At 40.0% G+C, this 16,628-nt stretch overlaps 1 protein-coding gene across 1 annotated transcript; it reads right to left on the minus strand.

Annotated features, from left to right (window-relative positions):
• Positions 1 to 3,426: 3,426 nt before the first annotated feature.
• Positions 3,427 to 16,204, minus strand: LOC143627068 (DEAD-box ATP-dependent RNA helicase 38-like). The gene is made up of 9 exons (XM_077096962.1): positions 16,032 to 16,204; positions 15,446 to 15,677; positions 15,100 to 15,357; positions 6,891 to 7,127; positions 6,551 to 6,616; positions 4,970 to 5,386; positions 4,777 to 4,891; positions 3,694 to 3,779; positions 3,427 to 3,489 (listed from the first exon to the last, which is right to left on the minus strand). The coding sequence occupies exons 1-9, from the start codon at positions 16,202 to 16,204 to the stop codon at positions 3,427 to 3,429; spliced, it is 1,647 nt and encodes a 548-aa protein (XP_076953077.1).
• Between the last annotated feature and the right edge of the window lie 424 nt (positions 16,205 to 16,628).

Here is a 16,628-nt window from a genome sequence, read left to right on the forward strand (position 1 = left end):
AATAAAATTAAAATCCAAAAAATTTAAATGTTAGACACGAAAAAAAAACATAACCCACGCAATACGAGGGATAAAAACTAATACTGCATAAAATCATTTAAAACTTAAGTGTGAATTTAAGTATGGCCTATTTAGCAATGAGCCATGAGGCACAATAATGTCGATTGTAAGTATGAACAAAGTGCCCATGAGGAGGTCTCGGAACTGTCGGGAACACCACCTCGTGTCCCTCGGGCCCGACTAATTACACCCTGGCTCAGGGTCACCACATCGATTTAGCGGGAGCACCAACCCGTCTCATTTAGAACAAAACAGGATGGGATGGACACTCCGATCACCCTAAGAATACATTATTTTAAAAAAATCAGATGATAAAATTTTGTTTTAAAAGCAGTAATATTATAACTTTTATAGTAAATATAACGTGTAACAAACAAAATAAAAATGCAGTTGAGTTTATAAAAACCGAAAGGTAAAAAGAAGGGGGCAGGAAAGCATAACATGGTGGCATGGTAAATAAAGTGGGACTCAAATACACGTGATTGAGGTGGGCCATACCCATGTGGGATGCATAATTGATGTCGTTGTGTGAAAATATCAAATTCTAAGATACCTAACTTTTTGAAAAATAATAATTTTATTATTAATTATGTTTTTTTTTTCAACATATTTGATTTAGAAAATAGAATCTTCGAGACACATAACATAACATAACGACTCGTTAGTTAATTTGAATACTATACTAAATATATCTTAAAAATATATAAACGAAACTTCCATAAATTCTCTCAAACCACAATATTATTTTATTTATAAATGGAGATTTCTTATGCATTTAACCTGAGTTAACAGGTATGAGTTTCATCAAACTCATATTGCCCTTCAACGGGTTATAACATCTTATTATTTAAAATTAATCTCACCAAATATTTGATGTAAAAATTCTATAAAATATAAATATAATAAAAGTTAATGTCCAATTAAAAAGAAGATATTATCTATAATCAGAAACAATTTTATAGTAAAAAAAATAAGCGGGTTATGGGTCTCACCAAACCTAAATAGTTTTTAAACGGGGTTATAACATCTCATTTATTTGTGAAACCATTTTATCATCAAACCCTAATTATATTATTAACTTCCCTACAATAAACAAAATTAAATTCAAAAAAATATATAAAATATTAGACACAAGAAATGAACACAACCCACGTAATACGAAGAATAAAAACTAGTACATATATATATATAAAACAAAGAGCAGGAAAGAAATTCTAGCACTTTTTTTTTTACGAAAATGAAAGAAAGAACAAACCACAGTCAACATTCTCATCACAGTTCTTTATGTTGTTTTCGGTTTTTTTTTTTTTTTTGCTTTAACCCTTAAAAACACAATACTAAATCAAGGGTTTCTCATGCCTTTGGTAACTAGTAAGAAGAGGAAAGTAACTCATGCCATCATTCTCATCGTGTGATGGATCATTTGGCAAGCTCGGAATGAAGTGGGCTTCTCATGTGAACTGAGGGGAAAATACTTTATTTCCACTTCCTTATCAATTACTCGTTTTCATGGATAATAAATAGAGAAATAAAAATAATGTTAGTTAGACCGAGTGAACTAAAAATTATCTTCTTATCATTTAATAGCATTTTTTTTTCTCTTATAATATAAGTTGTTCGAAAAAAACTAATCATTAACCACGTCTTTTAAGAAGATAAACCTCGGAAAATGGCATTAAGAGCGAGTCTTATCGAAAATTGAAACCCGAACACATAATGTAGCGGAAACAAAGATGAAAATGTTAACATGACACCTTAAGCCAATGGGATCGTCATGAAATAAACACATTAAGAGAGTGGTGAAAAGTGGTGTGCATTTGTAGTACATATAAAGACTTCCAAGCGATCAAGATATCAAGACATTAGAGATGTCGCTATTTCACAAGGTGTATGTAACATGGTACGTTCACATAAATCAAACAAATTAAGATTGACCGCACATAATTGTGGTAAAAACAATTTAAGAAATTATATTAAGTAGTACTAACTAGGGGTGTACATGAGTCATTTGAAGCGGTTTTTGGTCAAACTCATAACCATAACCGATATGTCGTTTAGTGGATAACCATAATCATACCCGGTCTGTTATGGCGGTTTCGGTTAATCGGTTTGAAGGTTATAACGAGTCGGTTATGGGTCGGTTAACCATAACCAAAACAATGTATTGGGCCTAAAAGTTTGGCACCAAATATTTAAAAAAAATAATTCAACAAAATATATAATTTATAATATTAATACCAAATATTAAATCTAACGGTTAATTTAATAACAAAGTTGAACATAAAACATCGAAAGGGTAATATGTTTATGAAAGTAAATCCCAAAAATATTGTTGGTTAAATAAATGGGTCGGTTTGGTTATGGCGGGTTCGAAAGTATCTTTAGCCAAAACCGACCTTCATTTGACGGTTTTCAAAAATTCATTAAAACCGACCCACCGGTTATGACGGTTATCGGTTAAAATCGGTTCGATTATGTCGGTTATGGTTCGGCTAACGATTATAACGGTTAAGTTGCTCACCCATAGTACTAACGGCTAATGTGGATAAAGAGTGTTTTCCATTTGATGTGAAGTGAAGGTCCTCCGACTCCGAGTCTCCAGACTCCAATCATTATGATATGGGCCATCTGGAATTAGAAGGATCCAAAGCCCAATTTGTTTTTAACACTTAAAACTTGAAAGCCGAAAAATAAACTTGTCCCAGTTATTTGCAACACTTACTGAAAGCCGAAAAAAATCGGAAAATCACTAAAAAGCGTACCGGTATTGAATGAAAAAATCGGTAAGATACCGATACTGTACCGAACTACCAATCCCAAAACCTCAAAAAGTGGATACCAAATTGGCATTGAAAGTTTATGGTACCATTTGCTCACCCCTACCCGTAATAAGGCAAATTCATATTTTCTTCTGGTATTACATGAATTCTAATTACAAATTCATATCGACCCACGATTATTAGAACAAAATTTTGCTTAAAAAGTATCATATAAAGAATATCTAAGAGTTTAACAAAATATGAACCCAAAATTTTTTAAATTCGTTAAATAACAGAAACAACTCAATAACAATGGGATGTCTTGATTTCAAGACCCACTACGACTAGGAGTAAAGAATTTTCCATTTTAAAAAAATAATAAAGATTAATTGTAATTTGTACTGTGCTAATTGCAGCTCGTGGATGTAGCTCTCCTTGACCAAATCATGTAAATCTCGTATTCTTGAGTTAATTTCGGTTGTCCATGTGTGTGAATATTATTCCGTTGCGTTGATTGCTCTCATCTATACCTAGCGTATATGTATAGTCTAATACTGAGTCTCTAATGTGGCATCTTTAACTAAGTCAATACGTTGACTTGTGGTCGTTACATCAAACCAGCTTTCTTCAACGCGACTTTGAAGTCATCATCACTTGTCCATGATGGCACCTAAAAGTTAGAAACAATATATGATAAGTATGCCATTTCACCAATAGATCCATACTCAATGATTCCTTGACTCTGTTCATTTAAGTTCGTGAACATTCGTCCATGTATGTTTGTTTACCATCGCAAAACCACGTCTCAGTAGATTACGAAAAGTCATAGATATAGTTTTCCATTTTATAAGAATAGACTGTAAGAAATATTTACCTCGGTAACATTATGGTTAAATTGTCTCTCGATTTTCTCCATCATTATGCTGTCCTTATCATCACATAGTAAGTTGAATACAGCTCCTGTAACAACATTGTAAACAGTCTGTTAGGACAGAATCCATCATCTGAAGCAACCCATGAGTTTGATTGTAAACACTAAACAGTCATAGTCTGTTAGGTAACCACTATGACTTTGATTTTAGCCCACAAGCATGGTTTAAAAGGCGTTCCGAGGCGGCTTATGCCTTTTTAAACCTTGCCCACAAGTTTTCATTTAGACATTTGACCAATAGATAAACTGATGGAAACGATCCACTGATTCAAGGTCACAAACTGATGCCTTTAAATTATTGGCCGTTATCAAAGAATACGGGTCAGGATACGGGTCAAGTTTGCATTACGGGTCGACTACTTCATGGGTCAGTTTGGTTGGAATTGAAAATGTAGCCCACGTTGAGTGACCAGAGGCCCACATCAGCCCATTAGCAGATTCAATCCATGCATGCAGTTTAATTTTAAGTATCTTATCTTATTTTCTAATTGTAATTTACTTCCTGCATTTTATTTTCTATTTACGTGTTCTGTTTATTTCCCTAAAGGATAGGATCATGGTGTAGTGGGTAGTTGTAATTTCTCTTGTAACAAAAACTTGCAGTTCGTGAATGAATTCAGAGAAATTATGTTTATCATTTTGTTTAGTTTTTTCCCCACTGGAAAGCTAAATTAAACCATTGCTATCTCAAGGTTGGCATCTTGAGAGGTGAACTTTGGATCCTTATTCGTGATAGTGGTGTGACTGTATCCTATTACGGATTCGGCTTGCTCATCGGATTTAACGCGGGTGGTGTGTCTGTATCCCGGGTTATCCATTGGAATCATTATCGTTTGAATTTTCAATCACTCGTTAGCCGTTCGAAGCCGGGTACCATCATAAACATTTCTATCAAGTATAGTCAAGTCCAAAGTTGCATTTTTGGGACACAAGTAACAATATCGGTTCTACACGGACACAACTATATAAATCGTAAACGATGAAAGCATAAAATAAACATAACCACAAGTCAATAAAAAACATTACCCTTGCGGTCATACCGTCCTGCTCTACCTACACGGTTTAAGTATGCTTGATAGTCAGGCTCTGGAGGATATTCACAACGTTTAACTGGGATATCATAGTTAACCACCAGATTAACCTGTGGAATAAAATATAATTACTAGACTAGACTGTATATAAAAATGTACGAAAATGGAGAGTGATCGATGATACAAACCCGAGACTGATCAAACCCTGAAAAGAGAAAATCTGCTGATATTAGAATCCGACTCGACCCGTCTTTGAATTCTTTAAATATCCTATCTTGAACTTCGCCTGTAATTGCATTTTTAATTGTTGTTACCGCATAACCACACTTAACAAGCGCCTGATGTAATATTTGAGCCTTATCTGAAGCTCTGACATATATAATTGTTTGCCAGAAGCCATCGCCAAACTTCAATATTTTATCCCTTATTACCATAAGCTTTGAGACGTCATCATCTACGTTCACTTTATATTGCTTGAAAGAACCCAAAGACAGTTCTTCTTTGTTAACAGACAATTGGTGGAATTTTTGTACAAAAAGATCTTTCTCAAGTGTTGATACAAAAGGCTTCACTCTGTCACTGAATGTAGTCGAAAATAGCAGAACCTGCACATTGTTTTGCTTAAATCAATAACATATATACAGAACTCGATTAACATAATTAATTAATTGTTATCCTTATACTGACAACATAAAAAAAAATAGCAGAACCTGCACGTCTTAGATTAGCCGATCTAAGACAGAATACCTCCACTGTGATTTTGGTGGGATAAACGACAATGACGACGCACAGATCACCATTGAAGGGCAGGTGGTCCCGCTGGTAACGAAATTCAAGTATTTAGGATCATTTGTACAGAGCGATGGGGAATTAGACAGTGATGTGACCCATCGAGTTCAGGTAGGATGGTGTAGATGGAAAGCAGCCACAGGTATATTGTGCGACAAGAGTTTCCCGACTAAACTAAAGGGAAAATTTTATAGGGTGGCAGTTAGACCTGCAATGCTATATGGAACCGATTGTTGGGCCATCAAGAAGGCACAAGTGTGGAAGATGGAAGTAGCAGAAATGAGAATGCTACGTTGGATGTGTGGGCACACAAGGCTAGACCGAATAAGAAACGCTGTGTTTCGAGAGAGATTAGGGGTGGCGAACATAGCAGACAAGATAAGAGAGTGGAGATTGAGATGGTTTGGACATGTGAAGAGAAGACAGACGACGAATCCTGTTAGATCCGTAGAAAACATTACTATAGAGGGGAGGAGGGGTAGAGGACGACCGAAATTGACTTGGGATGAGAGGATTAGGCATGATTTGATAGACCTAAACCTCTCCGAGGACATGTTTGAGGATAGGAATTCGTGGAGAAGTAGAATTAAAGTTAAGGATTTTTAGGGAGAATTGAATACCTTAGGGCTTAGACTTAACTTATTTAGGTCACATACCATAATGGTATTTCCCTTACATATATTATTATTATTATAATTATTATTAGTTTTTATATAGCTGTTAAATTGTGATCTTATTATTAATATTATTATTAGTAGTAGTAGTTTTTATATAACTGTTAAACTTTGATTTCCTTTATTTTGCTTCATACACATGTACTTAGAGCCGAGGGTCTCTCTGGAAGCCACCTCTTTATTCCTTTGGATAGAGGTACGGTGTGCCTACATCCCACCCTCCCTAGACCCTACTTATAGCTTTGCTGTCGGTGGGACTTTACTGGGTATGATTGATTGATTGATTGATATACACTGACAACACACCTGGCATTTGGGACTCCACCTGGCAATTTCCTCCAGTATCCTTACAGCATCATCTTTGTAAGCGCGCTGAACAAAATAAACTAGATACGTTAAAGAAAATGATAGATAACAAGCTGCAGACCGCTGTTAAGACATTTCATTGCGGTATAAACGACTGCATGTAAGCGGCTGAAATTTCCAAAAAAGACCAGAAATTTGGTTATGCATAAATGATACAAACATGTTACCTTTATATACCCTATAACAGGTTAAATACTTAAGGACTTAGATGTACGCAGCTTGTGGACACATTACAAAAACGATTTAAGATGAATGTTCAAAACAAGCGAATAGAATATACCATCATTCGATCTGCCTCCTCAAACACAATGATCTTCAAATTAGATGTACGCAACTTGTGGAGTGCTATCATTTGATAAGCGGTACCCGGTGAGCTGATAACGACCTGCGCTGTCGCTGGTGCTCTCTTGGAGACTGGGATATGATTATAATAAGATTTAGATGATATATCGCCTGGAAGAACCAAATCCGATGTTATGCGAGTAAACTGTCCCATATTCAGTACCACTTCCATTGTCTGCGCCATCAAAGATATTATAAATATGAAATCACAAACTGAGCAATCAGACATCCTCCAAATCAAAGAAAAAGAAAAAACGGTGTATCTTGTTTTAAACTGACTTAGCGTATCGGTCTAAGAAGACAACATCTATGAGGATAATAGTACCACCTGAATATACATACTTTGTAATTAAATCAAGCTTACAGTTTAAGGTAACATGTAAACATTTTCTAGAGATGTAATGTAATGTAATGTTTGAAATTTGATTGCAAGCGGATACAACTACTGTGTCACACCCGGCCCTGAACGGCGGAAACAGCCGGGCGCGCGCGAGTGGGGATTGATAATTAAGCACGGGCCATTGCAAACATTCAAAGTAAGATTTTCATTGCGCATGAAATGTTTAATACAAATACACTACATTGTTTAAAAATTACATAAAAACATCCAAGTATGAAAACTGTTGAAGATTTCCACGCCATATCCCCTTGCGCGGCGGGAACAACCGCGCGCATCGAAGGGATAGAACTAAAATCTTCCAAAAAGCTAGTTTTAGATGTTCAGCGTGAGGTGCTCTAAGTGTGACTCCATGCGCTATCTAGTTATCTCCTGAAAGACACGTAAAACATTTGAATCAGTATAAACTGAGTGAGTTCACAAGTTTTAGTAACTTGATAATTCGTATTGCATCACAGTCTTGATAAAAATCATTCTGAAACATAATTCTGATAGCATCATTAAAACACGTGCTTAGTAAAACATAGTTCTGATAACATATTCTGATAAAATCGTTCCGCGGGCTACGCGCGAACATTTCTGGGAACCGTGCTCGTCTGTGTAAGTGGCGCTGCCACTACGAGCGAAATAAGTAATACCGTCCCGCGGTTTACGCGCGGACACTTCTGAAAAACCGTGCTCGTCTGTGTAGATTGGTATCAGAGCACTGGTTATAGCGAACTAGGAAAAGAAGTTTTAACCTAGACTATAACCGTTGGGGAATCGCATGAAATATTTTTCAAAGAAAATATTTTCAAAAGAAACTATACACACACTTAGGAACACGGGTCACACAGTGTCTATTGAATAAAGATAAGAACATTATGTGCTCAGAGTACATGCGCTAAGTTTGATATATTTTCACTCTTTTAAAGCGAGAATGCCTCCAACTAGAGCCAAGGGAATTACCATGACACCCGAGGAACTCGCGGAAATAATCGCGCAGGCGATCGCGACACATGAGGCCAGCAAGGCCGAATCTAGTCAGGGTCGTCAGAACGAGACCCCAGAACCCGAATCAGGAGCCTTGGACAAAGGGTGCTCCTATAAGACATTTATGGCCTGTAGGCCTTGGCCATTCAAGGGTACCGAAGGGGCCATTGGGCTCTACAACTGGATTGACAAGATGGAGACAGTTCTCTCCATTAGCGGATGTAGTGAGAACCAGAAGGTCCTTTACGCGACCTGCATGTTCCAAGAAGCAGCTTCGTCTTGGTGGAAGCTTCAAGTGAAGACCTTGGGGCGAGAAGTTGCTCTTCACAAGACCTGGGAGGAGCTGAAGGAAATGATGATAAGAAAGTTCTGCTCTCGCGCAGAAATTCAGAGCCTACAACAGGAATTCTGGAACCACACCATGGTAGGAACGGATATCGACGCCTACAACAACCGGTTCAACGAGCTTTGCCAGTTGGTGCCAGACATGGCAAACACGGAGGAAAAGAAGATCGAGAGATATATCTTTGGGTTACCTCCTGTTGTTAGGGTTCCGCTCAACGCCGCAGCGCCTCCAACCTTTGATGAGGCGGGTAGCGCGGGCCATCACCCTTACAAGGGATACGGTCCGTGCGGGTATGTTGACTACGCGCGGAAACGAGCAGCGAACCTCTGACTCCAAGAGGAAATGGAACTCTCACCACCGAGGGTCCGACTCCAAGCAGCCACCGTTCAAGAAGCAGGAGAGCGCAAGGGTTTACGCGATCCAAGCCGCGGAGCCATCAAGGAAAGGATACAGCGGGCCTTACCCATGGTGCAACAAATGCAAGTTTCACCACGAGGGTGAATGCGCGAGCGTCATGTGCGCCAAATGTAACAGGCCAGGGCACAAGACGGTGAATTGCCGTGCTAAGGAAGCTGGAGCCAGTGACAACTGCTACGCATGCGGGAAACCAGGGCATTTCAATCGGGATTGCCCACAAAAGGGAAACCAAGCTCGCGGGAGAGCTTTTGTGATCGGCGCGGGCGAAGCTAAAGAAGAGCCGAATGTGGTAACCGGTACGTTTTTGCTTAACGGCCATTTTGCATCTGTCTTATTTGATACTAGCGCTGACCTAAGTTTTATATCCGCTGAGTTTAAAGACTCCCTAGGCCTAGCAACCAGTAGGCTAGACACACCTTATACTATAGAACTAGCCAATGGTAGGCAGTTATGCGCGAACGAAAGAACTGAACAATGTGTAATAGTCATGGGAGGTCACGGGTTCAATATTAACTTGTTGCCAATAGACTTGGGAAGTTTTGACATTGTGGTAGGTATGGATTGGTTAGTCGAGAACCACGCGGAGGTTATCTGCCATGAGAAGCAGGTTCGGGTTCCACTGTTGAACGGAGAAACCTTGGTAATTCAAGGGGAAAGAAGGGGAGTTGCGACGAAACTGATTTCGTGCCTAAAGGCGCGCAAGTGCCTAAGGAAAGGGTGCTACGCCTTCCTGGCGCATGTCGTAGAGAAGAAAGGAGATGAGCGAAGAATTGAAGACTTACCAGTAGTGCGCGAATTTCCAGAAGTTTTTCCTGAAGATTTGCCCGGATTACCGCCGCCGCCGCGACAAGTCGGATTTCGTATTGATTTAGTCCCAGGAGCTGCGCCAGTAGCTCGAGCGCCTTATCGATTAGCTCCATCTGAGATGCAAGAGCTATCCAATCAGCTACAGGAACTATTGGATAAGGGTTTCATACGCCCAAGCTTCTCACCTTGGGGAGCTCCAGTACTGTTTGTAAAGAAGAAGGATGGTTCCTTCCGGATGTGTATTGACTACAGGGAGCTGAACAAGCTGACAGTCAAGAATCGGTACCCCTTACCGAGGATTGACGACTTATTTGACCAGTTGCAGGGATCCAGTTATTATTCGAAGATAGATCTACGGTCAGGATACCACCAACTTAGGGTCCATGAGGAAGATGTGCCGAAAACAGCCTTCCGAACTAGATACGGCCATTATGAGTTCTTAGTGATGCCATTCGGGCTAACTAATGCGCCGGCTGTATTCATGGATCTGATGAACCGCGTGTGCAAACCATACTTGGACAAGTTTGTGATTGTGTTTATAGATGATATTCTGATTTACTCTCGGACCAAGGCCGAGCATGAGCGACACCTGAGATTGATTTTGGAATTGTTGAGGAAGGAAAAGTTGTACGCGAAGTTTTCAAAGTGTGAGTTTTGGCTTAGAGAAGTTCACTTTATCGGTCACGTTGTAAACGAGAAAGGAATACACGTCGATCCTTCCAAGGTCAATGCCATCGAAAACTGGGAAGCGCCAAAAACCCCCAACTGAGGTGAGGCAATTCCTAGGACTAGCTGGCTACTATCGACGCTTCATTGAGAACTTCTCCAAGATAGCTCAACCTCTGACCGCGCTAACTCAGAAAGACAAGAAGTTTGTTTGGGGCGAAAATCAGGAAGCGGCATTTCAAATGTTGAAACAGAAGTTATGTAGTGCGCCAATTTTGTCTCTGCCCGAGGGGACGGATGACATCGTCGTTTACTGCGACGCTTCACATCAGGGACTCGGATGTGTCCTTATGCAGCGAGACAAAGTCATAGCGTATGCCTCGCGCCAACTCAAGACCAATGAAAAGAACTACACAACGCATGATCTGGAACTTGGAGCGGTTGTCTTCGCGCTAAAGATTTGGCGCCATTACCTCTATGGTACAAAGTGTATAATCTTTACGGATCACAAGAGCCTTCAACATATATTTGATCAAAAGGATTTAAACATGAGGCAACGAAGATGGGTGGAGTTGTTGAATGATTATGATTGTGAAATTAAGTACCACCCTGGAAAGGCGAATGTGGTAGCAGACGCGCTAAGTAGGAAGGAGCGAATAAAAACGCTACGAGTCAAGGCTCTAAGGTTGACCATTCGCGCAGATCTCTCTACCCGCATCCGAGACGCTCAGCAAGAAGCCTTGAAACCAGAGTTTGTTAAAAACGAATCCCTTGGGGGTATGATTAAAAGTTTGGAACTTAAAGAGAACGGCAATCTATATTTCGCTAACCGGATATGGGTCCCTCTCAAGGGAGGATTGCGCGAGCAAGTATTAAACGAAGCTCACAAGACGCGGTATTCCGTACATCCTGGCGCAGACAAGATGTACCAAGATGTTAAAGCGCTGTATTGGTGGCCCAATCTTAAAGGCGCCATCGCGACGTATGTCAGTAAGTGCCTGACGTGTTCGAAGGTAAAGGCTGAATACCAGAAGCCGTCGGGGTTACTTCAGCAGCCAGAAATTCCCATGTGGAAGTGGGAACAAATCTCTATGGACTTCATCACCAAACTGCCAAGGACACCTGGGGGTTATGACACGATCTGGGTTATTGTAGATCGGCTAACTAAGTCAGCGCACTTCCGGCCGATCAAGGAAACCGATAAGATGGAAAAGTTAGCCCGATTGTATATTCGAGAAGTAGTTTCAAAACATGGAGTCCCAGTGTCCATCATTTCTGATAGAGATAGTCGGTTCACCTCAAGGTTTTGGAGATCGTTACAAGGGGCTTTAGGTACTCGTCTTGACATGAGTACGGCATATCATCCCCAAACGGATGGACAAAGCGAGCGAACAATCCAGACATTGGAAGATATGTTGCGCGCTGTGCGCAATCGATTTCGGAGGTAGCTGGGATACTCATCTCCCATTGGTTGAATTTTCTTACAACAACAGTTATCACACAAGCCTCAAGGCTGCGCCGTTTGAAGCTTTGTATGGGCGCAAGTGTAGATCCCCACTCTGTTGGGCTGAAGTGGGTGACAGGCAAATGACTGGTCCAGAGTTGATCCAAGAAACAACAGACAAGATTTTTCAGATACGGGATCGCCTTAAGACAGCGCGCGACAGACAGAAGAGCTACGCAGATGTGCGAAGGAAACCGTTGGAGTTTCAAGTAGGGGATAGAGTACTTTTGAAAGTCTCTCCATGGAAAGGAGTCCCCCGTTTCGGCAAGCGAGGAAAGTTGAATCCGCGCTACATTGGACCATTTGAGATCCTGGAAAGGATCGGTCCGGTTGCTTATAAACTCCGTTTACCCGCCGAACTCAGTGGAGTTCATGATACGTTCCATGTATCCAACCTCAAAAAGTGCTTATCTGACGAAACGTTGATTTTGCCGTTGGAAGAGATTCACATCGACAAACAACTGCACTTCGTAGAAGAACCTATAGCAGTAACCGATTGGAAAGAACAAAAGTTACGCAGAAGCAGAATCAAGTTAGTAAAGGTTCAATGGAACTCAAGGCGTGGGCCTGAATTCACTTGGGAAAGAGAAGATCAAATACGCAAGAAATACCCACACCTCTTTCAGAGCATGGCTTCTGCCAGCGACGTCTCCTAAATTTCGGGACGAAATTCTCTTAACAGGGGGAAAATGTGACACCCGGTAATTTCCTAATCCTATAAACTAAGTAATCAACCTAATAATTAGGTGATTGTGAATATTATGCGCGCTAAGTTAGAATCAGCGCGGGCAATTGTTATGTTCGCCCTGCGCGAGCGCGCTATGTTAGAATCAGCGCGGGCAATTGTTATGTTCGCCCTGCGCGAGCGCGCTATGTTAGAATCAGCGCGGGCAATTGTTATGTGCGCCATGCGCGAGCGCGCTATGTTAGAACCAGCGTGGGCATATGTTATATGCGCCATGCGCGAATGTTTTGGCTTTATGTTTTCATGTAACTTAACTTTATGTTGTCTGATGGGTTGACCGTCCCGCATGATGCTAAGGCGGGTGCATCCTAAATCGTTTATGCGCGTGCGGAAGGAGAACTAACCTCCCCGCATGGCGGGAACATTGAGAGTTAGTTTGTCTGAAGCTCCAAGATGGAATTGACTTCAACATAACTGATCACTATGTTGAAATACCAAGGCCACCTGGAGAATCTACAAATGAAACTCAATGTCCCTGACTGCGAGAAGGTTACGCACCTACCCGCAGCAAAGAAATGTCCTTCACGCAGAAAGCTATGCGCACAAAGTTATACGCGCAGAACACTTAGCCTAATCTCCAGATTTAAGGAGGATTATTCCCGCCCAAAAGGAAACAGTAGCGTGTTTCAGAAATTTCTACTTTTTAACTGTACACTGACAAAAGCACCTGAAAAAGCATACTGTAACATGAAAAGTCAACTGTCAGCCACCCTACTCCCACCAACCACAGACCTGCATGCCCTGTCCAAATCAAATCAGAATCTTTTATCCACTCCTCCACTTTTAAATAAATAATAATAATTTCCATACTTTATCATCATTACACCTAGATATGAAAAGATTACAATCCCCTAAAGCAAGGGATTGTGTTCCCCTAAATCTTGCCTATAAATATGTAACCCAAATTATCACCCAAACACACTTCAAACTTCTCTCTTAAAACTGCAAATTGCACTAATCATCGTCCAAGCATCCGTTTGATTTTCAATTCCGTTCCTGTTACTAGGTAAGCCGAGATTATAACCCTGAGATCTACTTTCCAACCCTTATATTCTCCTATTTCTTGATCTTAATATATATACTTGTTATTTAATCGTATTCTAGACCTTCAATTCCGAGGCCAACACCAAGAAAACCCGAATCTCGATTAATCCCTTAACAAGAACCACAGGTGAGTCTCACAGCCCCTATTATCACTGTTTTCACTATTTTTAAACTGTTTTCGGGGCGAGGGACACGTACCTAAATTATGTTTTATCATGATACTCTTACAAGCAATGCAAGCAATTATGTGTTTAAATAATGTTCATTATGGTATACTTACGAGCAATGCAAACGGTTATCTATGGTTTTCGATGAGAGAGCGATACGAGTAAGTGATCACTTTACCATTGGAACTCTAAGGGTATGGACTGCTGGTTTGATCCACCCACTCGTAGGGGTCGCACCTCTTACACAGACGAGTGCCTAGCATGTCACGGGGCAGTACTATGGGATTGAGCCCGCTCGTAGAGGTCGCTCCTCTTACGCAGACGAGCGCCTTATTTTCTGGCACAACGTCCGCGCGTAACCCGCGGGACGGTATTATTTCGCTCGTAGTGGCAGCGCCACTTACACAGACGAGCACGGTTTTTCAGAAGTGTCCGCGCGTAAACCGCGGGACGGTATTACTTATTTCGCTCGTAGTGGCAGCGCCACTTACACAGACGAGCACGGTTCCCAGAAATGTTCGCGCGTAGCCCGCGGAACGATTTTATCAGAATATGTTATCAGAACTATGTTTTACTAAGCACGTGTTTTAATGATGCTATCAGAATTATGTTTCAGAATGATTTTTATCAAGACTGTGATGCAATACGAATTATCAAGTTACTAAAACTTGTGAACTCACTCAGTTTATACTGATTCAAATGTTTTACGTGTCTTTCAGGAGATAACTAGATAGCGCATGGAGTCACACTTAGAGCACCTCACGCTGAACATCTAAAACTAGCTTTTTGGAAGATTTTAGTTCTATCCCTTCGATGCGCGCGGTTGTTCCCGCCGCGCAAGGGGATATGGCGTGGAAATATTCAACAGTTTTCATACTTGGATGTTTTTATGTAATTTTTAAACAATGTAATGTATTTGTATTAAACATTTCATGCGCAATGAAAATCTTACTTTGAATGTTTGCAATGGCCCGTGCTTAATTATCAATCCCCACTCGCGCGCGCCCGGCTGTTTCCGCCGTTCAGGGCCGGGTGTGACATACTGTTTAGCGAGTAATAAAGAGAACGAAACACTAACTAACCTCAGTGGCGTGCCCTCTGGTTGGACACAAACAAAGAGCCTGGGGAGCAGGTAGCGTAGGATCAACGCGATTGAGCATAGCGAGCACAAAACAAGTTGTCTTCCCGGAGACCATAGGCGCCTGAACCATCACATTCTTGTAAGGCGGAGTTAGTATCATCGGCAAGCTCATGGACTGGATCTTAGTGGGCCTCACAAACTTCATATCCACACACAATCCCTTCATTAACTCAGGAGAGATATTCAAATCTTCAAATCTCTGTAAATAAAAAAAAACATCAATTTCAAAACCGAATAAACAATAATTATTAGTTAAAAAACAACAACTAGTAAGTGAGTTTGCATACAACTTGAATGTCGGAATCTTCGTCGAAGAATACGTTAACTTCTTTTTCGGACTCGTGGGAGGAGTAACTAGAGGGTAGTAGTGATTCGGACTCATTCAGGAGGTCCAAAATTTTTTTAGTGGAAATGGATATGTCGTGAATCGAAGCGGCGGATTTGCTCCCGGAATTGATTGGTTTAAGGATGCCCCTGCGACGAGTAAGATCACTCACATCCCCTCCACCGTCTTCAACCCTAAATGTAAATAAATAAATAATTTAACCAAAAATAAATAAATAAAAACACTAGCTAATTTAACATAACATAGAGCAGCATGCCATAACACAAATCAATATCATCATAACAGTCAGTCAGTCAGTCTACATGGCATGCAAATCCAACACAATTATTAAATGATGGCTGAAAATTAGTGCTTAAGACTACAGGATCCCTAATTGTAATTGAATATTAGAGCAATCATTATTATTATTATTAAGCATAAACATGAATATATATATATACACACACGGCCAATTCTAAATTTGATGGTATAAAACCTAATCTAACGAAGCCCTAACCATAAAATCAAACTGAAAGTGCAAAACGAACCTGAAGTCCTTGTCTATGTTTGATTGATTGATTAATTGATGGATGAAATCAATTTGATTCACAGAAACCAGAACGAACAATGCGTATAATAATAATAATAATAATAATAATAATGAGAAAGCCTCTTTTTGATTATAATGTTTATGTGGTATTCGTCTCGTAACTTTAAGCATCGTATAAAGAAAAGTGTGCGACTTAACCATCATAACCATTAACCGAACCATAACCGACATAACCGAACCAATTTTAACCGATAACTGTCATAACCGATGAGTCGGTTTAATAAACTTTTAAAAACCGTCAAATACGAGTCGGTTTTGGTTAAAGATAATTTCAAAATCACCATAACCAAACCGACACATTTATTTAACCAACAATATGTTTGGGATTAACTTTCACTAACATATTGTTGGATTATATCATTTTGATGATTTTGGTTCTACGCTTGTTATAAATTTAAGTTAAACTTCATTGTTGAATTATATAATGTCATTCTCCTTGTTTGATAAATTGATATTTATTTAATGGATTATATATATACTTTGTTGTATTATGTCATATCGTTGTTTATGTAATAATTTGTGCCAAACTTTTAGG

This window comes from Bidens hawaiensis, unplaced genomic scaffold, assembly GCF_021521415.1.
Source record: "Bidens hawaiensis isolate Kalapana, Puna unplaced genomic scaffold, B.hawaiensis_p1.1 tig00004595_1, whole genome shotgun sequence".
NCBI lineage: Eukaryota > Viridiplantae > Streptophyta > Magnoliopsida > Asterales > Asteraceae > Bidens > Bidens hawaiensis.